This window comes from Lipophrys pholis (assembly GCF_963383615.2).
Source record: "Lipophrys pholis genome assembly, chromosome: 6".
Classification (NCBI taxonomy): domain Eukaryota; kingdom Metazoa; phylum Chordata; class Actinopteri; order Blenniiformes; family Blenniidae; genus Lipophrys; species Lipophrys pholis.
Genome location: NC_137629.1, coordinates 13,303,302 through 13,327,577, shown reverse-complemented (window position 1 = coordinate 13,327,577; position 24,276 = coordinate 13,303,302). Strand labels below are relative to the sequence as shown.

Genomic DNA, 24,276 nt, shown 5'->3' with positions numbered 1-24,276 from the left:
AACCAAACATTTTTGCCCACTTTACTCAAAATACAATTCATCTGTATTTCATCTGTATTCATCTGTAAACATATGTAACCTCCATACAAAGGTCACACACCCTTTAAACTAATAAATAATATAACATGCAATATAAAGGTAACCCACTCTTTAATCCAGAGGTTTAAAACATTTTAGTTCATGAACCACAAACAAGCCATTTTTTTCTCTTGTGTGGATTGGATTGATTAAATCCTGATGTGACAACCTTTGGATTCAAACTGTTGTGATGCAGAGTAGTATAATATAGAAACCTTGATAATTTGTTTGTTGGTTTAATGAGCTGGATTGGCTGCCACTTTTGGGCCACGGGGCTTATGTTTGATACCTCTGGTCTATATCAGTTTCTAAAACCTGAAATAATCTTCACACAGCAATCATATTGGATTTTTCCTCTATGCTCATCAACATAAAGATGTATATTTATTACCTTGGCGGCTCAGCATGACGTGCTCATGGCGTGTTCATGGCGTGGTCATGACGTGCCCTGCTCTCTCTAGTCCCCCCACCACCACCATCACCACCGAAAACCCCCCCAAAAGATGTATTTTTGTTCTGTCACTGGTTGTAATTTTTTTTGATTGGCAGTTTTTTTTTTGAAAAGCTTTCTTGTAAATCAAGGTTTAAAACTGGTGGTCTTGTAGTAAGATTTAAGTGAGCTAACAAATCATCAGCTGATCTCATTCATAAACCACAGTGTGGCTACACCTACTGAAGCTCCTTCTACAAACTCTCTGTTCCTGGTTTCACACTCCTCACATGGACCAGAAGCACACGTGACACTGCACCGCCTGAGATGTTGTTGAGGCTGCTCCTCATGAAAAGCTTCATTAGAAGTCTCATCATGAGCTCCAGATGTCATCCCACGGGAGCTCATCTCATTATTGTCTGTCGCAGCGCTGGACGCCATGACAGGATCCCTGACATCTGTGTAGTAATGTTGAAAAATCCTCTGCCCACAGAGCAATAACTCTAATTTAGTGCAGTACCTTCAAAGTGCCATAGCCATAACAATCTGACTGTCCAGCTCGAAAGTGCCTGACTCTGTCTTTTTATCATTGTGAAGGAAAGGCAGTACTGTAGTCAAAGGGAATACCCAATAGAGCATTCATTTCCTCACTGATTTCCAAGCAGTGGCTATAAAGGGTGTCAAAGAGTATAAATATTCAGGTTAGTCCTCGTCAATGTCATACACCATCCTGTTGTTTTATTTATGGAAATGAATCACTACTACTACTACAAATAATAATAATAATAATGATAATAATAATGATAATAATCAAATTGGAATAATTTCTATAGCACCAAGTACAACACAGTCATTTCAAAGCACTTTAACAGAAAAAAACAACAAAAAAATTCCCCATGAGCAAGAAAAAGAGACAGTGGAAAGAAAAAAACTCTTTAAAGGGGACATATCATGCTAAATCCACTTTTTTAGCCCTTAAATGCATGTTGTTGTATATTCAGAGTGTTTAGAAGTACAGAAAAGTTCAAAGTAGTCTCTTCAGGTGCTCCGTTGATATCTTTATATTCTGTTTTGGTCATATTTTATGATCCGTTTCGATTTTTCTATTCTCTATTACGTTTTTTGAACAATGACGTCACAGTATTCCCGGCGGAACTGCCAAATTAGGACATCGACACTTCGAGCAATCCGCCATTTTTGTTTCTCGCTGCGATTTTGTAGTCCAAACTAAGGGTGCCGAAGTTACGAGAGGATAAGTCGAAATGTTCGGTTGTTGGATGTAGTAACCCACAAGCTTCGTTACACCGTCTCCCAGCATCAGAACCTTCTCGAAGTGCCTGGTTAAGTTTTATTTTTCACAGAAATGTACCCACATCTGTGGGTAAGGTCATTTTTGTGTGCGCGAAGCACTTTAAGGACGACTGCTTCAGCAACCTCCGCCAGTATAAAGAAGGATTTGCCGAAAGACTTGGTCTGATTGAGCGGTCAGTTCCTTCTATCTATGGAGACGACGAACAGAGCACTTCGGTAAGCTGTATATAACGCTAAAAAGTGTGATGATAAGACGTCCCTGTCATTGGTTTGTTAGCATTAGCAGTTGCACCGTCTTCATATGTTAGCGCTGTGTGCTCGTTTTAGATTATAATGTAACTTCTGTGTTAAATAGTCGTTGTAATACAGGCAGTATTGTAGTAGTGGGCATGGATGGAGAAGTTAGTGTAAATATAGTAACACACCATTGCGTTACATCCATATGAAGACGTTGTTCTTCAGGTGCATCATCGTCATTTTCATCTCGCTCCGCCGGGTCCGACTCTGGCTCCAACATGTATGGCTGGATGGACAAATCTTCCCTTGTTGACATTTTGTAAATAATGTGTGAATATAAAGTTTCTGCGCCGCTAGATAATTGTATCTGTTCTATCAAACTACAAAGATGGCCGAACAGGGTGGCGTTGAACCGAGTGTCACCTCTGCAACCTGGAGAGGAGGCGGGGTATGAAGTGTCTCATTTGCATTTGAAGAGACCGCCCCAAAACGAGTTGCTCTCAGAAGCACATCAGAAAAGGGGTAGAAAAGGGGCCTGTGGAGCTCTAATAATGAGGAATTCAGACCCAAGCATTGCAGTTCCGCTTTATATAGACCACAACTGTATGATTTATATGTAAAAAGGAAGGATTTAAAAGCATGATATGTCTCCTTTAAGCAGGGAGAAACCTGCAGAACCAAACTCAGAGGTGGAGACTTTCTGCTGTTCCAATTGGAGACAGAGATGAACAAGCAAACAGATATAAGTTCACTTGCTGAAGGCAAGATCGGGGCAGGAGGCTCAAACAATGACTTCCAGTTCCACCATCAGAGATCATCTATTAAATAGACTCTAAGGCTTGACCTTGAAGGTAAAACTTCCCTGACTGAAACTGGGAGCTGGTTCCACATGAGAGGAGCCTGGTAGCTGAAAATCTGCTGTTACAAAACCTCGAAACCTATTGTTCAATAACAATAACAATAACAATAACAATAACAATAACAATAACAATAACAATAATAATAATTATTATTATTACTTTTTTAAGCTCGATGACGTTGTCACTGTATTTCGAAAGATGACCCCGGAAGTGTGTGTAACGCGTTTCCGGTCGGAGGCAGCTGATTAGCTGCAGTTTGTTGCTCCTTGAGCTGCCAAACTAGCTGTCATCTTCAGCCTGGACCGGTTAACCTGTCAGTAACTAGCGGTCCGATGGTGACAACAGGAGGGAGTTGACACAGACGACCCCAGAGACAGGAGAGTATATTTGACAGTTGAAACAGGTAAAAGTTTAACCTCGCCCATTAGCTGATGCTAGCTGTTAGCCTAGCCGTTAGCCTCACTGACAGGACATGGAGAGCTGCTAGCTGAGTCCGGACAGCCCTCCTCTCTCCCCGCACTCAAGCCCCCGCACAGCCCTCCGAAGTGATGCCATTCAGGTATTCTCTTATTTAATCACTTGTTTTTTCTGTAAATCCGCCTTTAAGGCTGCTAAGAGTAGAGCTGCAGAGCTGAGTGGCGTTAGCCGGTGATTCAGTTCCGCTTTCGAGTCGGCGGCTTTCTGTCCGAATGGGAACAACTGCAGGCTGTGTCAGTGACTTCCTCTCCCCGTTACTGGTTCATATGTGTGTAGGAGAGCCGTCAGTGTGTGGTGAGGAGTGAAACGATGGTGGAGGGTTGTCTGACAGATGTAAACAACAGTTAGCAGCTGCTGGCTCGGCGAGCTTCAGGTCTTCAGGTCTTGTGACCTGCAGTTTGTTCTCAGTCTCTTAATCCTTCACACTCCCAACAAGTGTCTCTGTAAGCGAATGACACTGAAGGACCTTAGACATTATTTTTTAATAAAGATAGAATCCCTTCCTATTAGCTCTAGTGATATCCGTGTTTGTCTGTTAATGCTTCACACTCTTGAAATACGTTAGAGATTATGTATATTTACTGATAATAACGAGTAAAATCCTTCAGGTAGAAGTTACTGTATTCCTTCTCTTATCATGTCTGTATAGCACTGAGTAGAGATATTGACATTCTTAGCTAATGTGAATAATAATGTAAAATAGAAGAGCAATTTATGGATGTTAAATTTGATTTGTTTTGCCATTCGTACAGCCCTCCAGGACCAGGACTGAGAACACTGTTTTAGATCATGTGCATAACATTTGCAAGATAAAAATCTAAGTGGTCTTCACTGATGCACTGATCATCTCCCTTTAGTTCCTCTGACTGATGACATATTACTGTGGGATCAGGAGCACTCAGACGAATCACAACCTCATCATCATGTGAGAAAAAATAAACAAATGCTGTAACTTGAAAACAAGTTTAACAAAGGCAGTTATTAATAAGCTTTCCTCTCGATTATTTATATCATGTATAATCTTGACACATTTATCTCATCAGGTGCCATGTTGTGTTATGCATAGTTTTAATTGTGATAGATTGACTGGCGCCATCTGATCATCAGTTATTATTCATTACCTTGTAATGAATACTAACACATTTTATTTCTAAGTATTCATTTGGATCTTACTCCTCATATAATCAATATAGTTGCTTTGAGAATGGTAAAAACAGGTGAATAAACAAATTACACTTCACTGAAACTGCAGTTAAAAGAAAAGAAACACACATGCTGTGTAAATAAAAAAAAAAGATAAGATAAAATGTTTATTTCAGTATAATATAGCAAAAGCTTCATGGAGCTTCTACAAAAGGGCCAAAGAGCTTCATTTGGCCGCGGAGCCACAGGTTGAACCCCCTTGGTGTACATGAAACCTTCACACAAAGATTCATCTTCTTTTTAACCACTGAGCTCCAAACAGGAAGGCCACTTTGCTTTATTAATTGTTTGTCAACATTCGACATGTGGCTCACTTCTGACTCAATATATTTGAGTTGAGTAAACGTAACTCCACCTCCCAACTGCAGCGACAGCACAGCCTCAGTAAAGAGTCAGTCATCATCTTTATATTCTGTACTAGTGGGTTGTAAACATCTGATGTTCAGGAGGTTGAGAAGGAATTCTGAATGAAAGAACTAAGCAGTAGCCCAAAAACGATGAATTATTCTGTTGAAACACATTGTTTGAGGATAATTGTTAAGTGTAATAAAGATGAAGTAAAATGATAGAATCCCCCCCCCCCCTCCCCGTGCAGACCCCTCAGCTCTTGAACCCCGACCATGGCAGCTTCCCAGTGGGAGCTTCCGCCGGAGCTGTGCTGCCGGCCCATGGCCTTCGTGGCCCTGACCGGTCTGGACGTGGTGTACAATGCGGTGCACCGGGCCATCTGGGACGCCTTCTGTGCCAACCGCCGCGCAGACCGAGTCCCCATCTCCTTCAAAGTGCTGCCAGGAGACCACGAGTACCCCAAGTGTCGCACAAAGGTGGGTAGAGCAACACAGCTCGGCTTGGTGAGGATTCTGAGCTCGTCTCATCTGTGTGTGTCTTTGTGTGTGTGTGGGTCTGTGTCTGTGTGTGTGTGTGTGTGTGTGTGTGTGTGTGTGTGTGTGTGTGTGTGTGTGTGTGTGTGTGTGTGTGTGTGTGTGTGTGTGTGTGTGTGTGTGTGTGTGTGTGTGTGTGTGTGTGTAGCGGACTTCGTACGAGTGGTACATCCCCAAAGGAATTCTGAAAACAGGCTGGATGAACAAACATCTGAACCTGGTTCCTGCTCTGGTGGTTCTCTTCTACGAGCTGGACTGGGACGACCCTCAGTGGAAAGAGAAGCAGTCCGAGTGTGCAACCAAGGTGGAGATTGTACGGTGAGTACACGCACATTCACACACACACACACACACACACACTTAATGACTGTAACTTCATTGTTTTGTCATTTGGTTTGAAAATTCTCTGTAAATGTAAAATATCGACATGATCACACATATTTCATTATTTATAGAGTCAACATGCCTCTACATTCAATTAAGTAAATTGTGAATCTTCTCTGTTCCTGTAAGAAGTCATAACATCTGGTATGATGTAAGGTGTTATTTACAAGAAGAAAAAAAAACAAAGAAGAGGCCTCCAATCTGTCTGATTTCACTTGTTTTATAAATACTGTGATTAAAATGTGCTCATTTTATGAGATTTCCCAACAGAAGCACCAATCAAGTGATGTTAACTGAAAATAAAAGGTATGTATGGTGTAAAGCAGGAGGTATTGAGGCTCAGCCGTGTCGACATCGGAGCAGCTCAGTACAGCTCCGATGCGAATGTGTGTCTTCTAGAAGGTGTTGATGTGACACACAGTCCTCTGTACCGCTGCTCTTTCCTTCCAGGACCAGTCTCCAGGGCAGGAACACCAAAGTGGCCGTGGTTTTAATCCAGAAGAAAACTCCTCTGCCTCCAGGTGAAGATGTTCTCCATGGATTGTGTGAAAACATCCTGAGTGAAGCTGTTTAATATTTTAGTTTTTAATTCACGAGAGAGCCGTGGTCACTTTACACCGTTTAACGTGACTGAGTTGAAGTCGAGAGGGCAGGAATTCCTGGATATATTTCACTGTTTAGTGTACAGACAGCAGAAATGAGAGATGACAGCGTTTATTAAAGAAACTATTGATTTCATCAAAATAAGAATAAACCTGATTGTCTTTACAGTTTATAATTAACTGCCCCCTCAGCAGATTGAGAGGTTTACAATGGAAGATCATTATCTTCATATCATTTTCACTATTTATATTATATTTAATTAGAAAAAAAACACCTGCTATTCTTATTTGATTTCTCAGTTTTTTAAGAGGAGAGAATCTAACGGTCAGATCCGGAGCTGAACCCTGATGACAGTGAAACGTAACAGCGGGTGAAAACATGAACACTAAAGCCAGCCATTATTGAATTACTTAAAAAAAAAAAGTTTCCTTAAATTTGAACTTTTCCAGAATGTACTCATATGTTTTAGTGAAACATGGTACGAGGTGTTATTTATACTGTAGGTGATTATTGGACCCAGCTAAGATCAAATCCCCCCAAACTGCCAACAAAATTGTAGAAATTTTAAAGAAAATATAGATTTTCTTTTTTTTTTGTTAACAAATTTGTTCAGAGTTTTTGACACAACACAACACTGAGGCCTGAGCTGAGCTGAGATAGAGAGAGAAAACGAGCAACCTGGTTGCTATCGCACTAGCTGTCAGGGGCCGTTTGTGAAAACAGCTATAGAAGACGGTTTTTGGACATTTCACTGTATTTTGCACCAGGCGGTTTCACTAAATTTGGCTTTATGTTTAATTTTCAGTGGTAATTATTTGGTTTTGTGAAAATATGGACATTTTCATCAGGTATGCTCTGCATCACAACAAGTTTAAAGGTCATTATTGCACAATTTCCCTGGTCTGGCCCACTTAAGATGAAATTCTGCTGCCTGTGGCCTCTGAATTAAAATGTATTGGCACCCCTGGTTGAGGGGCTAAAATGACACTCTTGGACTAAATCAGTGATCTTCAGCCTGCAGCTCTGGAGCTACATGTGGCTCTTTAGTCAGGAAGGGTGATCATTTTTTATTAATCTTCTATTTTATTTGCACCCAAAACCAAAGGAGAATGGTAAAGAGTCAAAACAACAACTACTAAAAGAGCTACGATAGCTAAAAAGAGTCAAACCACTAAAAAAGTGATAGAAAAAAACAACAACAAACAAGCAAAACAGCTGAGCTGAAGAAAATCTAATGAAATATTTTTTTTCAAACATAATAAAGTAAATATAATACAGTGTTTGTATTTGTAGCAAAAAAAATTTTTTATGTGTGTGTGTGTGTGTGTGTGTGGCTCCAGATGTATTATAATTGGTGGAAAGTGGAGAATAAATACTGCAGTGCTGTGGACTAAATGACAGAATGTGATGTCGCAGTGCCTCCACACATGTTGACCAGTGTTCCTGCTCCTGCTGTTCTCTGCTGGTCCCTCAGGAGAAGACCTGGTGGCTTCAGAGAGAGCTTCAGCTCTTTGTAGCGCCTGCGACCTGTCAGGAAAGAGCCTGTTCGTCCTGCCTCACACAGACCACCTGGTTGGCTACATCATCCGGTACGTACTTCTCACCGAGCGGAGCCCCATCGCTCAGCCAGGTCCCTGCTGAGCCGTTCTCACTCTGTGACCTTCCAGGCTGGAGAACGCTTTCTACGAACACGCTCAGACGTATTATTACACCGAAATCCGTCGAGTCAAATCGCACAAAGAATTCCTCAACAAGACCACACATCAGGTAGGACTGGAGCTTCTCCCTCGTCAGCATTTAGTGGTTCCCCCGCTGCTCCTCCCAGTTTGAGTCTCTCTGTCGTCTCTCCAGCTGCTGTTTGTCAGACATCAGTTTAAGATCGGCTTCTTCAGCGAGCTCAAACAGGACACGCAGAACGCTCTGAAGTAAGTCATTACACACAAACTCAAGGATTTGAAGCCTTTTCGTTTCAGTCCTTATCACGTCACCTCATGAAGTGTTAAGATCTCTCAGCACAGTTCAGACGTTAAGATGCTCAAAACAACATTCATATGTTACAAGTGAAGAGATTACCAACAAAACAAAGGTTTCATCCTGTGTACTCACTGCGTCACAGATTTATTGTTCCTGTGAAGAAAGAGAGGAAGAAACAGTGAAAATACCCGTTTTATTGAAACAGGAGGAATCGTTAGTGAAATGCTGAAGCTCCTGACATCCTAACTAAGACTGCATGAGACCAGGAAACATGGAAAATGAAATAGTTTGAGTGAACCTCGAGTATTTGCTGTTTTTCTTTTTTCCGTTTTTTTTCTTTTACTTTGGACACGTTTCAGTTCAGGAGCCACATGCAGCCCAGTTTCATCTTAAGTGGACTGGACTGGTAAAATAGTGCCACAATTACCTTTAGATTTAAACTCAAAGGTTTTCTTTGTTGTGGCGCGGAGTATATGTTTTGAAAAAGTCTATATTTTTGCAAAAACATTTAACAGTTCGTCCCGAGAATGACTCCTATCTCAAAATAAGCCAATTTTAATGAAACCTGCTGTGCAAAATTCAGTGAAATGTCCAGAAAAAAACTTCCTAAACAGTCACTATTGAACATTTTATCTAACTGTGAACAAGAAAGATCAACATTTAATCACAATCGTGTAAAAACTCCTTTATAAATTAGAATGTCTGAACTTATTTGATTAATTATTTACTTATTTGACTTGTTGTGTATGTGTGTGTGTAGGTACTACAGATTGGCCTACAGCCTCGTACACGAGCTGAGAGCACATGAGACCAACATGCTGGAGATCAAAACTCTGGCTGGATTTATCAACTACAAGGTGTGTGTGTGTGTGTGTGTGTGTGTGTGTGTGTGTGTGTGTGTGTGTGTGTGTGTGTGTGTGTGTGTGTGTGTGTGTGTGTGTGTGGTGTGTGGGTGTGTGGGTGGGTGGGTGGGTGGGCGTGCGTGCGTGCGTGCGTGCGTGCGTGCTGTGAATCACAACATTAAAAGATAGAGCATACAAATCAGTATTAAACACAAATTGAAAAAACTTAAAACAGAAATATATACAAAAACAGATAATATGGACCAGCTGCTTGTGATCCTGACTGTGTGTGTGTGTGTGTGCGCGCGTGCGTGTGCGTGTAGATCTGTCGCCTGTGTTTCCAGCACAACACTCCCCTGGACGCCATCGCTCAGTTCAGGAAGCACATCGACCAGTGTAAGAAGAAGATCGGCAGCGCCGAGCTGGCCTTCGAGCACGCGGCGTGGATGTCCAAACAGTAAGATGTTCCTCCTGTTCTCATCCTCGCGTCACAGCCTCAGCCTTGCTCCTCCCTAACTCTCTCCTCCGTGCGGCCTCAGGTTCCAGTCGTTCGGCGAGCTCTTCGATGAAGCAATAAAGCTGGGCCTGACGGCCATCCAGACCCAAAACCCCGGGTTCTACTACCAGCAGGCGGCCTGCTACAGCCAGGAGAGGAAGCAGCAGGCTCAGGCGCTCTGTCAGGTCGTCCACCTCACACTCAACATCGTCTGCGTGTGTTTCATCAGTCCTCACTCCCTGGTTTCATACGACGGGTTGTTTTTTTCCAGGCTGGAGCGAGCTACCCCTCCCCCGACCCCTTGGACACCCAGACCGGAGGACTGGACTTCTATGGACAGAGACACTGGAGACAAGGACATCAGAGTAGATTTCTTTGGACTTCTATTCCTGATAATTCTTCTTTCTGCTCCCTCAGATTAACACCTTAGTGATCGTATAATAAACCATTTGAACTTGTGTTCTCAGGTATCGACCCTCCAGACGCAGAGAAGGAGAAGACGGGGATTCTGGCGCTGCAGATGAAGGAGAGAGAAGTTCCTCATTCTGTAAGAACACAACTTCAGTGCCACGACACACTGTGATTTCCAGCCGTCCCAAACAAAAGATAACGATCGTGGGAGAACGGTGGTGATATCTTTGGTCTTGGCTCTAAATGGGTGGCCCTACGTCGCACTGAGACCGGTTCAAGGACGGATGTTGTCATGGCCTTGTGACCAAAGACTACCCGCTGTGACCTGCAGCCTGTTTGTTACATTTACATGTCGTGTGTTTTGTTAGAAACTAAAAGACCGTAAAATGAAATGCTGACGTAAAAAGCGACGAGATGCGAAGAAGTACTTAGTTCAAGCTCCCTCTACGAAATTGGCCTCCCAAGTTGGCCTCTCTTTCTGAGCCATGACCGCGTTCATATCCTCCTCCTACTTTTTTTTTTTTGATTCTCTCGAAACACATAGATGCCACAACAGTGAGGGCTTCGTTCCTGTTTATGTTTAGGACGTGTTATTCTTGCACAATCAACACCGAATCACATCGTCGTAGGCTGTGATTCAGCTCGTGATTTCATTGTGCAATCTGCACACGGCAAACCTCACGTCTTTGCCCAAAGTTTGATAGGTTTGTGTCCGACAGTGCGGCGAGCTGGGAACTTATAAGATTGTGAAAATCACAGTTTGTTCGAGGTGTAAGGCTCTGTATACACAAAAATGTTTTCAAGTGAAAAAAAAGCTTTCCTTGCTTTTTGTGGTCCGTTTACTCGACAGTGGTGCTCGGAGACTCTGAAAACGGGGGAAAATGCAACTTTTCTGAAACGCTGCTACTGCACATGTGCACCACGGCTGTAGTAACTAGTTGCTCTGCACATGATCAATAGATGGACAATCAGAACAATGTCTCCTCCAGAGTGTCTTGACTCCCAGTCCATCTTCTCCTGGGACCTGGTAGTTTTATAGTTGACAGTCACAGTAAAAACAATCCAACTTGGTCGTCTGTTAGTACGAATATCCGTGTTCTTCCTTTGTTAATGTTTATTGCGTATTGTTCTCTGCAGTCACGTGTGTGCTTCTGTTATGTAAACAACCAGCAGCACCAACTCATGGCCCAACATGCAAACAGCATTGTTTTCAGCATCTCTGCTGTTTCCGTGGAAACAGACGTTGTTTTTCAAAATGTAGCCGTGTAAATGCGAACCTTTTCTGGAATGAAGACCCAAAAACGATGCTTTTGCCGTAAACGTCTTATAAACATTGTTTTTACCTCTAACCAGTCCTCAGAAAACACCTGTTATGAGCACGTCATGTAGAAATAACATTCACAAATGATTTATTGAGGATATTTGGATCTAGTAGTTTGATATGTGGTCTTTTAGTTGTAAAACATGATCTACAACAAAAATGTTATTTTAAACATGCAAAATAAATATATGATCAGAATACAATGAACGACTTTGTAAGACACCTAATTATCACTGCATTATCTTATTCCTATAGATTATAGATTTTGCAGGGCTGCACAATATGCCACATAAAATTGCAGTACAACAAGACGGAGTGAGCTGCAATAAGTGATGTTCCCATACACTGTGCAGTCACACCCTGCATGTTGGTAACTTATTCATCAGTCATGAAACCTCAGGACGCGACAGGACAGAAGTCACAAAAGCAACATCAAAATGAGTGGAAACAACAAACTTCAACTAAAACTGAAAACAGAAGAACCCGATCTATCCAAGCGATTGTTCTTATTACAGATCATAATCTTCTTGCAATAATCTCCCATAATAATTCATCCTGCATGTTTAGTTAACGTGCTGCCCTGATGAAGCTCTGAGATGATTTCATGCTTCGCATCATGAATATTAAGAATCTTTTCCAAAGCTGTCTGATGTTTGTGTCCCTGCAGGAGCTGATTATTGCTCTTCTCAGTAATGCTGTGGCCCAGTTCAAGAAGTACAAGTGTCCTCGGATGAAGAGTCACCTCAGTACGTCCTCGTGTCTTCATCACTGCCTGCTTGCCTTCCACGTGAAGACTTCCCATTTGATTTACATGGTGTTGAGTCTCTATCCCTCTCTGTGTTTACTGTGCAGTGGTGCAGATGGGAGAGGAGTACTACCATGCAAAAGACTACACCAAAGCTCTGAAGTAAGTCACTCCCACACTCTGGTGCTGACGTTCTGAATGGTTTCACAATCTGTAAGATTATGTCTCATCTTCTCACTGAGGATTAAATGGCTGTCACTGTCATTAATAGAAGCAGTACATACGTTCAGAGAAACACCTCTATGATCTGAAGCTGCAGCATAACAGCCAGATAAACGCCCAGGACACAGGACACTAATGCTAATGTTACTCACAGCCATACATCTTTCATGACACTGGCAGGAGGACTGAGCTACTTCAGGATTAATGAGGCACTCCTCCATCACACAGGAGCCTTGGGAAAAGCTAATGCTAACAGCTGACACAGAGAGAGCAGTTTTATTAATGTTTTCATGCTTTGCAACCACCAGAAGTAGTGATGTTCCAGTGATATTTTACTTTAAAGGTCCCACATAATGCAAAATTTACTTTGTAATAGTTTTCTTCCAGTAATCAGTGTCAGTGTAGCCTGCGCATAAGGCCCCAGAAGTGAACAAAGTCTGTCATCTCCCTCAGTTGCGCCACTTTTTAGTGAATGTGTGCTCACACAGGCGAAGCAGAGATTTTCCCTTCATGATGTCATGTGGGGAAATAAGCATTCTGTCTGGTAGTGGATACTCACTTTGACCCTCCCACAGGTAGATCAAAATTTAGATTAAAAGATTACTGATATACTGAACAAAATCAGTATAATATAAAAGGTACCCTTACAGTTAACAGGCGCTAGCTTTAGCTACTAGGTAGGTAGTGTAACGACACTAATCATTCTGAAACGTCCTGCTGCAGCCAGAGTCAGAACTTCTTCAGGAGCCTCTCCTATAAAGAGCATTTATATGAGCCATAGCAATAAATCCACCGTGAACATTAGTGCATGGTACGGGAAAGCCGTGTCTTCTCCAGGGTTGCCAAATCTGAGTGACTGTTTCCAGCCCAGACACAACGGAAAACCCACCCACCTCAATAAAACCCAGCCCAGATCAACCTCTGTAGAAACTCATGCTTAAAACCGTAACCAAAGAAAATGTCATAAACCCACAACTGCACTAAATAAACTAATATAATAATAATGAGAATAAGGAAAACAAAAGTACACTAACAGGCTCCACAAATAACCCAGTTTTGTGAAGAACCATCCAAATTGGCAACACTGACCTTCCAGAGAGTGGAGTGGAGTGGCGTTGACGTGGACAGACACAGAAACGGCCTGTTGTCAGTAGAACTCGCTAGAAGAACTTTTCGACTGAATGAAATTCAGGACCAAGGCTGATTTGGGGAAATACACTTTGAATACAATGTTTTTGGACCTCTGACTCTGATGTGAAATTGTTGAAAATCTGTACAATATGGGACTTTTAAAACTTGTCATTCCAACTCTCATAATGTCATAATGTGTTTAAACTGACAAATTTCGTGTGTGTGTGTGTGTGTGTGTGTGTGTGTGTGTGTGTGTGTGTGTGTGTGTGTGTGTGTGTGTGTGTGTGTGTGTGTGTGTGTGTGTGTGTGTGTGTGTGTGTGTGTGTGTGTGTGTGTGTGTGTGTGTGTGTGTGTGTGTGTGTGTGTGTGTGTGTGTGTGTGTGTGTGTGTGTGTGTGTGTTCAGGCTGTTGGACTATGTGATGTGTGACTACCGCACAGAGAGGTGGTGGGCTCTGCTCACAGCCATCCTGACCACGGCGCTGCGCTGTGCTTATCTCATGGCCAGCGTGAAGGACTACATCACTTACTGCATGGAGCTGCTGGGCAGAGGTGAGAAACTCGTCATCTGAAGCTACGTACGATCCCTGAAAATGTCCACAGCAGTTCTATTGGTCTTCACTGGACTTGGCTTACGAGTCGGACTGTGTTATTCTGCAGCTTCGACCTTGAAGGAGGAGCAGAAATCAAGAATTGAGAAGAACCTGATGAGAGTCCTGAAGGTGAGTAGAGAGGGACACTCACAGCCTGGAGCTGTTTGAAGAGAAAAAGAAAGTCATCCCAGCTGAAGAGGTTTTAGTGTTGTTCATCCATATGGTGTCCTCTCCCAGAACGAGGTCCCTGAAGCTGAGCCGGACTGTGATCCGGCTTCTCTCAGCGCAGCCAGGTCGCTGTGGAACGACCGCATGGCTCTGTCTGGATCCAATGAGCTCACTGTGGAGGTCCAGGACTACATCCCATTCAGTCAGTACACACACACACACACACACACACACACACACACACACACACACACACACACACACACACACACACACACACACACACACACACACACACACACACACACACACACACACACACACACACACACACACACACACACTTAGGGCCACAAGCTGTGTTCATTTAGCAGTAAACAGAACTGGAACATGTCTGCTTGTTGGCTTCAGTCCAGTGTAAAGGCAAATTTCAGTCGCCCAGTTTCCACGTGGACCAGCCCATCCTGCTGCAGCTCTTCCTCCGAGCCGACTGCCCTCACCCCATATCGTTCAACAAGCTGGCTGTCAGCCTCAGCAACCAGGTACACACACTCACTCACTCACTCACTCACTCACTCACTGACTGACTGACTGACTGACTGACTGACTGACTGACTGACTGACTGACTGACTGACTGACTGACTGACTGACTGACTTGTTTAACATGGCTGAATTGAAACGTTGGCCCAGATGTGTGTGGTGTTGTGTACAGGAATACAACCAGTGGTGTGTGGCAGAGTCGTCGGGTTCAGAGAGCATGACGCTTTTACCTGGAAAAACCCAGAGCTACAACTTCAGCTTCGTGGCCAAAACTGAAGACGTGGGGAAGAAGATCGAGGTGAGGATGACGTTCTAGTGTTTAACTAGATGGGTTTCTATAGATATGTGAGTGACTGTGTGTGTGGTGTGTGTGCAGATGACCGGTGTGGAGCTGATGCTGGGCAGCGACAGCGGCCGCTGTGTGTTTCTGAGCTGGAGAGGAGCCGGAGGAGACGCTGCCTCCGCTCACGAAGCGCTGCAGGCCAGCCGATCGTCACGGCGATGGGGGCGGGGCCTCGAAGCCCGACAGGAGCTGAACTGGGACAGTCTGACCATGCAGCACAGCACCATGTACGTCCTCTTTAGAATCGGGCTGCGTTCACACAACGTGTTCTCCTACTAGAATCATCATCAAACAAAATGTTAAATATCACTCCTGCAGTCCAGAACGTTTGTCAGTAGTTTTCCATACTGCTCCATGTTAGACATGCAAACATGTGTGTTTGTGTTCAGGATCATCTCCAGAGTCCCAAAGATCTCAGTCCAGCTGAGCCACCAGCCGCCGGCTCTCACCAACGAGATGTACTGCATCAGCATCACCGTGCAGTCTCAGGAGGAGGCCACGGCCAGGGACGTAAAGCTGACCGCTGGACTCAAACCAGGTACACACACACAACATCGATCTGCCCACTGTATAACTGTATTAACGGCTTTTAACAGTAACATACATACATACATACATTCATACAGTAGCAGCAATAGCAAACATTTGAAGAGACGATAGTTTCCTGATCTTCTCTCCTGCACCCGTCCATCCATTCATAAAAACTACCTGCGTCTGCTGCAGTGATCTGAAGTTGCTCAACACTTGAAATCATAAAGTTAAAAATGTCTGGTTGCTTGAGGTTTAGCAACAGGTAAATCTGGTAAACAGGTAATCTGCTGACCACCCTGAATGTTCATCTGGATCCAGTCCTTTAACTCCTCTTATTTTATTGGTGCGATCGTGGCTCAGTGGGAGAGGCGGTTGTCCAATAACCGGAGGGTTGGCAGTTTGAATGCCTCGTATGAATGGCGCATGAATATCAGCCACGCCTCTGTCAGCAGCCCCAGGGCAGCTGTGGCTACAACATCACTGGTGTGACTGGTGTGAATGAGTAATGGTCTCTGTATATGCTGGGAGTCGGCTCGAAAAAAGCGCTATATAAATCCAAGCCATTATTATTACTTTGCCGTCCCATTGAGGTTTTCACGATACAAACCGACTTTAGCCCGGTCCATTCAATGGTATTGTTAGCGTAACGCTCTGTCAGCTCAAAATTTGATTAAGAGTTTTATTCTTGTTCTACATTTAGAAATGTATTTACTTTCAGTGGGGCGGACCGGTAAAATGTGCCTTAATAACCTTTATATTTAAACTTTAAACTTTTTCTTTGTTGTGGCATTGAGTATACGAGATGAAAATATCGATATTTTCACAAAACCAAGCAATTACTACAAAAACTGGCTGCAATCTCAACATAAAGCCAACTTTAATAGAAACGTGCAAGATACAATAAAATGTCCAAAAAACGTCTCGTATTGCTGTTGCATTATGGGTGTTTTTACAAACTCCCCCTGACGGTGCTGCTTTGAGGCGAGTTTGAGAGCAACAAGGTAGTTTGCTTTCATGGCAGCATCGCTGATATTTCAGCTCAGGTCCCAGTGTTGTGTTGTGTCCACTACTCTAACAAAATGTATTTTAATAAAATCAGTGTTGTCTTTTTTTGTCTGTATTTTTACCATTTGTTTGGTGGTTTTGGCGTGCCAGACTGCAGCCTCTTGTGGGCCGGTTTTGGCCCACGGGCCTTATGTTTGACACCCTGATGTAGTGTATTTTCAGTCTACTGTATTTTTATCTGCTTTTTGTGCAATACATCCACCCCCATACTCTGTACATGTCCACACTTCTAGGCACCGTGTGCATATTTTTCTGTTCAGTCACAGAAATGAACCGAAGTCACGCTGACGTTTAGAGTAGAAATGAGTGAAGGACGCGTCTTTGAACGCAGCACGGTTGCTTCACAGATGTGTGTGGGATTGTCGTTGTGCTCCCTTCAGGTCAGGATGCCAACCTGAGCCAGACCACCCAGGTGACCCTGGACGGCTCGGCAGTGTGTGACGACAGCTGTCCCGCTCTGATTCCCGACATCCCTCTGGGAGACCTGGACCCAGGCCAGAAGGTACGTCCACTGACGTCTCTCTCTCTCAGTGTGAAGCAGTTTTCCTTCACTTTGTGTTTCATGTGTTCACCTGCAGCTGGAGAGGTGTGTGTACGTGACGTGTGTGTCGACCGGGCCGAGGGTCTTCCTGTTCCACGTGGCCTACAGCATCGACACCAGCGTGGAGGGACGGCAGATCGTCTGCAAGTGCCACAAGGTGGAGAAGTTCACTCAACCCGGGCTGCATGACGTCGAATCTCATTTGTCTTTGTAATCTCACTGGTTTCCTTACTCTTTCCAGGATGAGACGGTTGCCATAGAGACTGTGGTCCCATTCGAGGTGTCCGTCAAGTTTGTATCCACCAAGGTGTGTAGCTAACAGTGTGTTTTACCTTCGGCTACCACTTGGAGAGAATATGGAGAAACTCTGTCACAAAGGGAACAAAGCCTTCTGAGCTTTTTAAAGAAATCACATAAAAACTCGGGTCACTCCATGAGACAGTATGTTGCTGCACTAGTAGCTGAGTGAAAATACTTCACATAAGCGGTAGTAAAAGTATCATTTCAGCTCCAGTTAAATTGTGCAGCTCCTCAATGTGTCGACCCTGAAACTAGTATATGTTTAATACTTTCCCTCAAAAGCAGAATATAATTGGACTAAGGCCACGTTTACACGTACTCGTGTATTTGAAAAAACTCTGATACTTCTCTGCATTTAGGCCTCACATATACACATAAACGCAGTGACGACTCACCACAGACGATGATTCCTGAACGACCACAGTGGAGATCTGAAAAAGCTCTGTGTCTCTGGTTGCATCTAAAGGGGGTTAGGCAGGTATTAATTTCACAATTCGCGACGTGGTGTTTTTTTCTCTCGAGGATTCTGATTGGCTATCGTGGCTTCGCGCTTCTCGCTACACTGCCCCCTACAGGTTTGGCATGCTCATGGCCAGTAATGCTGGTAACGTGTTAATTAGTTACGCTTTACCGTCATGTGACCACTTTTATCAGTCACGAGTAATCTAATACGTTACTATTTCTAAACCAGTAATCAGATTAAAGTTACTTCTCCAAGTCACTGTGCGTTGCTATTGCAGCGTCCAGCAGGACCAGTTTCTTGTCTGCATAGCCGCTTTTTTCTTAAACTGAACCGGCCGCTCCTCCATTCTTCTCCAAACCGACACACCCACACACGCAGTACATGCATGCAGTCTGCACGCTCACCTCACCCGCCCCTTTCTCCACTCTTAGCCAATCACAGGCCAACTCACTCTAACAGGAAACACAAAAGAATCGGGACCAACAATAATCAACACTAAACCTTAACATTGGAACAAAAACACAACTGCAGAGAAGCTAGACTGTTTTTGTAATTTTCCTGAGTAAAAAGATATATTTTCAGGAAGTCCCCCTTTTTCAATCAATCAATCAATCAATCAATCAATGAAAGACATTATTTGTCCCTGGGGGAGCAATTAAAATGTTGCATAGAGCAGGTAGTGCAAATAGATAAATACTGCAACTACATCATCGGGTCAATATATGTGTGAGTGGCTGCAGCTGCTTTTGGCCGCCATCTTGAATGGGTCCCTGCTTCACATCCAGTACATTCACATGTATCATATCTCATTGAATTTATAAGACCAGATGTTTTTTTGTACATGAGAATGTGTCCTTTCGTTCTAAAATGATCTGATTTGGATAATAACTGTACTTTTATATCAGTTATTTAGGTCAAAACACAAGATTCAACTCGTTCAGTATTTACTGTTACTATATGTTTTTACTGTTGAGCTCAGCTCATCAGTGAATGACTTGAGTACAAACTGTTTTTTTTCCATTTTTCTTTATAAAAGAGCTGGATCTTATGTTTACTGTCATCATCCTAAGCAGTATGCCCAATTCTATATTTCTCTTTGTTATAGTGCAACAAACTATTAATACGTCATTAAGAAGTTCTTTTCACAACACATGACAAACCTGGAATTTGAATAAAATAACTCTATTATCAATAATATCATGCCTCAGTCCACCATCAGCTTTACAAAATGTTGTCACTCACAATCCCACACCCTTCTCAGTGGAAGCCATGCCCCCATGAAAGAACAGGGACAAAAGTTTGAACCTGAAAAAATACAATCTGAAAGTGAAAAAGTTTTGAAAGTGAAAAAAAAAAAAAAAAAAGGGAAACTTGAAAACAGGATTTGAATGTGAAAAACAAAGATCCTAATCTGAAAACATTAAACCTGCAACTGAAAAAGCAACACCTACATTTTAAAAAACATATTTAAGAGTGAAAAATTAAAATAAAGGATTTTATCAAAATAATTCCAGAGCTGAATCAGAATTCAACGATGAAAAAACTTTTCATACACTTATTCTTATTTTGAATAGTGTTTTTGATTTTTCAAAATTGAAAAACAAACCCTGACCATTCAGTTTCAAAATAGTTTTTTCAAATGAACAAACCTTTTGGCCTGGATCTAGCTCCATAGTGCCACCTGGTGGAGGCAGAAAAAAATAGAAAGGGGCTCATGAAACTTCATAGAATTGAATTGAAGCTTCATTTGGCCATCACTACATAATACCGACTAAAGTGTGCCCCTGGTGAGCCAATATATGTATTGCACTTAATGTCATGATTGGACGTATTCACTTATAAATACTGTATTTAATCACTTCTCAAGTTCCAGAAGTTTGGTAAAATGTGTGAAAACAATTTCAGATTCTTTCCTGTGCATAAGAGGGATGGAGGAGGCGCAGGTCCTCATCCAAGATGGCTGACACACTAAATGATAAAATGCGTTTTACTGTATAAGCTCAGACATTTAGCTTTTATCGCTCCTGTGTGTGTTTGTTCCCTTCACTCCTCACCCGACTGAAGTGGGAACCATGACAGTTCAAGCTCTCGGATCATAATCCTGCATCTTACCTCCGCTCTGTGTTTGTGCCTGTGCAGTTTGAGCCTCTGGAGCGTGTGGCTCTGGACATCCCATTCCTCCTGATGACGGACATCCTGTCATCGTCTCCATGGCCTCTGCTGCTCACCTCCTCCTCCCTGACGCTGCTCGCCATGACCAGCACCACAGCGGAGCTGCAGTCCCAGATCCAGGAAGGTACCAGACCTCCTCTCACTCAGTACGCACGTCCTCCATGTTGAAATGTGGATCCTCAGGTGTTCTGTGTGTGTTCAGTGGTTCTGGAGACGGACGAGTGTGCCAGCGAGTGTTTCAGCCTGCGCTGCCCCCCCCAGACCAACAGCAATAACACGGTGGCCACAGGACAGTACCTGATCTCCTGGAGGAGGTACTTCCTCTCTTTAATGGACGAGCAGGAAGCTGCAGAGGGACGACGAGCTCTAACCATGTGAACTCTCCTCATGCAGGCAGTCCTCCAGTCCAGACAGTCCGCTCATCCAGACCACTGTCACTCTACCTCACGTCATCCTGGAGCCCGTCCCCGTCTACATCCACGCTGGTCAGTGCTCACACATCACAGAGGCTGGCGTCAAATTACCAGCTCAGGAGGAACAATGAGGATTGAATAGTTTCACCTGAGAATCATGGAAATGTACTTTTCTTTAAATCATTAAAACACATGAAAATGATCAGATTACATCCCGTTCAGGAGGAAATGACTCCTGGAGAGATGTGATTTTATTGTTATCGTCATTTCTGCACTATAAGACGCAACCCCCGTGTTTCCGCAGTGAAATTCCTGCCGTTTCAACATGGACACCTGCAGCTTATTGTCAAATGTGGCTTATATATGTACTTTTTTTTTCTTTTTTACTTTTGCGGGTGTGGCTCATATCCAGCTGCGCTCAATAGTCTGGAAAATACGGTAGTTGTAGCTTATGTTCTTACTGTTAATGGTGTTGCATGTTTTCATATGATCTCTGTATTGTTGTCGTTTGTTGTTGTTGTGGTGCAGACTTGCCATCATTTGGGAGAGTCAGAGAGTCTCTTCCAGTGCGCTACCGCATCGAGAACAGGACGGCTCTGGTGCAGGAGGTGGAAATGGCCGTGGAACCATCTGATGCCTTCATGTTCTCGGGACTCAAACAGGTACAAACTCACTGATTGGTTTCAGTAAAATCCAGCATAATGGCCGACAAAGGCTCTGGAATACAATCTGAAAAGGCTTCTCTGTCAGCCTTTAGCTCTCTTTTTCTTGGTCAGTTCGTCTCAGAGCAGACGTCCACTCCTCCTGAATCGGTGAAACAGACCCCTGGTGGACAAACTAGGAACAGCAGGTAGATTGGTAGAAACAAGGCAGATGACATCCTCTGTGTTCAGGCAGGATTGGACCCTCTTCCAGGCCCACAGGCCACATGTTTGACACCCCTGCTTTACAGCTGTGTACCAGGAGCCTTCAGCTTGACTGAGACACACGCCTGCTTTGTAAGACAGTCATGTCAAACATAATGTTTAAATCTGGCTCAGACTGTAACTTTTGATTTTTTTACCTGTGAAATAGCCACAGTATTACTGCCATGCTGTGATAGTGAATATTCCAACGTATAGATCAAGAGTGTCAAACATAAGGCCCATGGGCCCAAACCGGCCCACAAGAGGCTCCAAACTGGCCAGCCAAGGAACCAAGCAAATTTCAAGAAAAACATTCATTTATTTAACACATTTCTTAAGAGTAACAACACAACACAACACAACACTGAGACCTGAGCTGAGATATCGGTGAAAGTTACATGAAAGATGGCTGCTAACAAAGTAGCCTCAAAGCCATGCTGTCAGAGGGCGTTTGTAAAAACACCCACAATACAACAGCGGTAGGAAAAGCTTTTTGGCATTTCACTGTATTTTTCACCAGAAGGTTTTTTTAAACTTTGCTTCATGTTGAGTTTGAAGTCCTTTTCTGAAGTAATTTGTGAAAATAATGGACATTGTCTTCATGCAAGCTCTGCCACAGCAAAGAAAAGCTTTGATTTAAAGGTTATCATGGCTCTGTATCCACATCTTCAGTGTGGAGATTCCTCAGATCTCACTACTTCCTCCCTTCAGGGTTTGTCAGGTTCAACTCCGCCTCTGCATGGTGGATCTGGAAGCAGTTTTAACCACTCTCCACTCTGTCTGTCTGTGTGTGTGTGTGTGTCTGTGTGTGTGTGTGTGTGTGTGTCTGTGTGTGTGTGTGTGTGTGTGTGTGTGTGTGTGTCTGTGTGTGTGTGTGTGTGTGTGTGTGTGTGTGTGTGTGTGTGTGTGTGTGTGTGTGTGTGTGTGTGTGTGTGTGTGTGTGTGTGTGTGTGTGTGTGTGTGTGTGTGTGTGTGTGTGTGTGTGTGTGTGTGTGTGCAGGTCCGTCTCCGTATCCTCCCTGGTTCAGAGCAGCAGATGCTCTATAACTATTACCCGCTGATGGCCGGCTACCAAACACTACCGCAGCTCAACATCAGTCTGCCACGCTGCCACACCTCCAACACACAGGCACTGAGACGCTTCCTGCCCCAGCGGATCTTCGTAAAGGTAAAAAACACACACACGCACACACAGAGCCAGCAGCCACCCTGCTCTGTCCTGTAGTTTGTCACCAGCATCCTCCGTCTCCTCCCCCACAGCCTCAGGGACGACAGCTGGACGACGCCTCCATCGCCGCAGCTTGAGGAGCAGCTGAAGGAGTTTCCTGTACATAGCAGCAGAAGGCAGCGGAGGAGGCTGCTCTAGATGTATGATTCAGAGATATTAACACTATTGTTTTCTCATTGTTCTGTATAAACACCACATCATGAACGCTTCTGTTGACACTGATGGTCATCTAACAGCTCCGCGCAGGTCTGGCTCGAACTGAATGTGATGAAGGTTTAATTAAATTGAAGTGATGTAAACCTGCCGGGTCCCCTCGTGTGTTCTGCATACAAACACATTTTCTTAAGACACTGCTGTGTTGCTCGTTACAAGTTGTCATACGACGACCTGCAGGTGTTGAAGCATGTCTTCGTCTAGGGTTTGTGAACTTAGCTCCTTGTTGAAACTGTGTACATAGACAGACCTACTCAGGGTTATTTCAATTGGCAATCATAAGTATGAAAGAGTTGTTTGCTTACAGGTGGTTTGCCGCCATGTTGGATTTGCACCTCCACTCACTGGAGATCACTCAGAGCACATGACCGGACGTACTTGACCCTCTATTCTTCTATTTACTTTGAAATATTCAAGATCAGACTCCTCATCTCACACTGGGTTGAAAATAACTCAAAGTACAGGCAGGTCATATGTCGATCAGGAGGAACTATCCTGGATATATATATATATATATATATAAGGATGGTTTTTAAGGTGGAGATGAGACCGACGCCTATGGAAAGCCGTTTGAGCATTTATTTGATTTCACTAGTGAGCATTTTTATGTCACTAGTACTACTAGTAAGGTGTAAGAGTACCTTTCTAGTACAACTAGTATAGATTTAGCTACTTACTAGTGCTTCTAGTACACATTGTGGCCCTTACGAGTAGTACTAGTAAAGTAAAACATGACTCACTAGTAGCACTAGTAGGCATGTTGGTTTCTTCTTGTAGTACTGGTAATATCATTAAAGTCTCACTTGTGCTACTAGTAGACATTTTGGCCCATACTAGTAGTACTACTAAGGTCCAAAATGCCTCACAAGTACTACGAGTAGACATTTTGCTATTTACTCCTAAACTTGTAAGTTTAGGAGTGAGCATTTTGTGAGCACATGTTTCAGTGAGCATTTTGAAGTTTGGAGGTGGAACATCCCAGTGTGAAGATGTTTCTAAGGTTTGATTTTTTTGCCAGAGTTGTTACCACCAATGTGGTGATAATGTCACGTCAACGTCACCTTGAGAAACTCATCATCACCTGCTGTTTAAGACCCCGTTTACACCACATCGTGTCAGTGGCAACACCTGATCCGTTAAAAAACAATACACTAGTATACACTAGTGACACATTCAGAATGTTATACACCGCCCAT

General features: G+C 43.4%; 1 protein-coding gene across 5 annotated transcripts; it reads left to right on the top strand.

Moving 5' to 3' along the window:
- The first annotated feature begins 3,125 nt into the window (after positions 1 to 3,125).
- trappc11 (trafficking protein particle complex subunit 11) lies at positions 3,126 to 23,170 on the top strand. Of its 5 annotated transcripts, XM_080465663.1 has the most exons (32): positions 3,136 to 3,475; positions 4,251 to 4,318; positions 5,192 to 5,420; positions 5,626 to 5,795; positions 6,132 to 6,167; positions 6,312 to 6,382; positions 7,939 to 8,053; positions 8,132 to 8,231; positions 8,316 to 8,389; positions 9,199 to 9,295; positions 9,604 to 9,737; positions 9,820 to 9,961; positions 10,048 to 10,141; positions 10,244 to 10,323; positions 12,176 to 12,254; positions 12,361 to 12,415; positions 14,011 to 14,156; positions 14,265 to 14,326; positions 14,435 to 14,567; positions 14,777 to 14,907; positions 15,079 to 15,204; positions 15,283 to 15,476; positions 15,639 to 15,787; positions 17,226 to 17,347; positions 17,424 to 17,543; positions 17,628 to 17,693; positions 20,289 to 20,445; positions 20,524 to 20,635; positions 20,715 to 20,806; positions 21,263 to 21,396; positions 22,640 to 22,807; positions 22,900 to 23,170. In XM_080465663.1, exons 3-32 carry the CDS (start codon positions 5,217 to 5,219, stop codon positions 22,942 to 22,944), a joined length of 3,408 nt encoding a protein of 1,135 aa, XP_080321789.1. In that variant the 5' UTR covers positions 3,136 to 3,475; positions 4,251 to 4,318; positions 5,192 to 5,216; the 3' UTR covers positions 22,945 to 23,170. The 5 variants fall into 5 exon arrangements, with proteins under 5 accessions (XP_080321788.1, XP_080321790.1, XP_080321791.1 ...); XM_080465662.1 differs by lacking the exon at positions 4,251 to 4,318 and having other exon boundaries at positions 3,126 to 3,475; XM_080465665.1 differs by lacking the exon at positions 6,132 to 6,167 and having other exon boundaries at positions 3,129 to 3,475.
- The last annotated feature ends 1,106 nt before the right edge of the window (positions 23,171 to 24,276 follow it).

What these genes read in the sequence shown, in the direction of transcription:
- trappc11 (XM_080465662.1), top strand. Translation starts at nt 5,217, where the DNA reads ATGGCAGCTTCCCAGTGGGAGCTTCCGCCGGAGCTGTGCTGCCGGCCC. An exon ending in ACCATGCAGCACAGCACCAT is followed by an intron (nt 15,477 to 15,638) that starts GTACGTCCTCTT and finishes GTTTGTGTTCAG; the next exon opens with GATCATCTCCAGAGTCCCAA. An exon ending in GACCGCTGGACTCAAACCAG is followed by an intron (nt 15,788 to 17,225) that starts GTACACACACAC and finishes TGCTCCCTTCAG; the next exon opens with GTCAGGATGCCAACCTGAGC.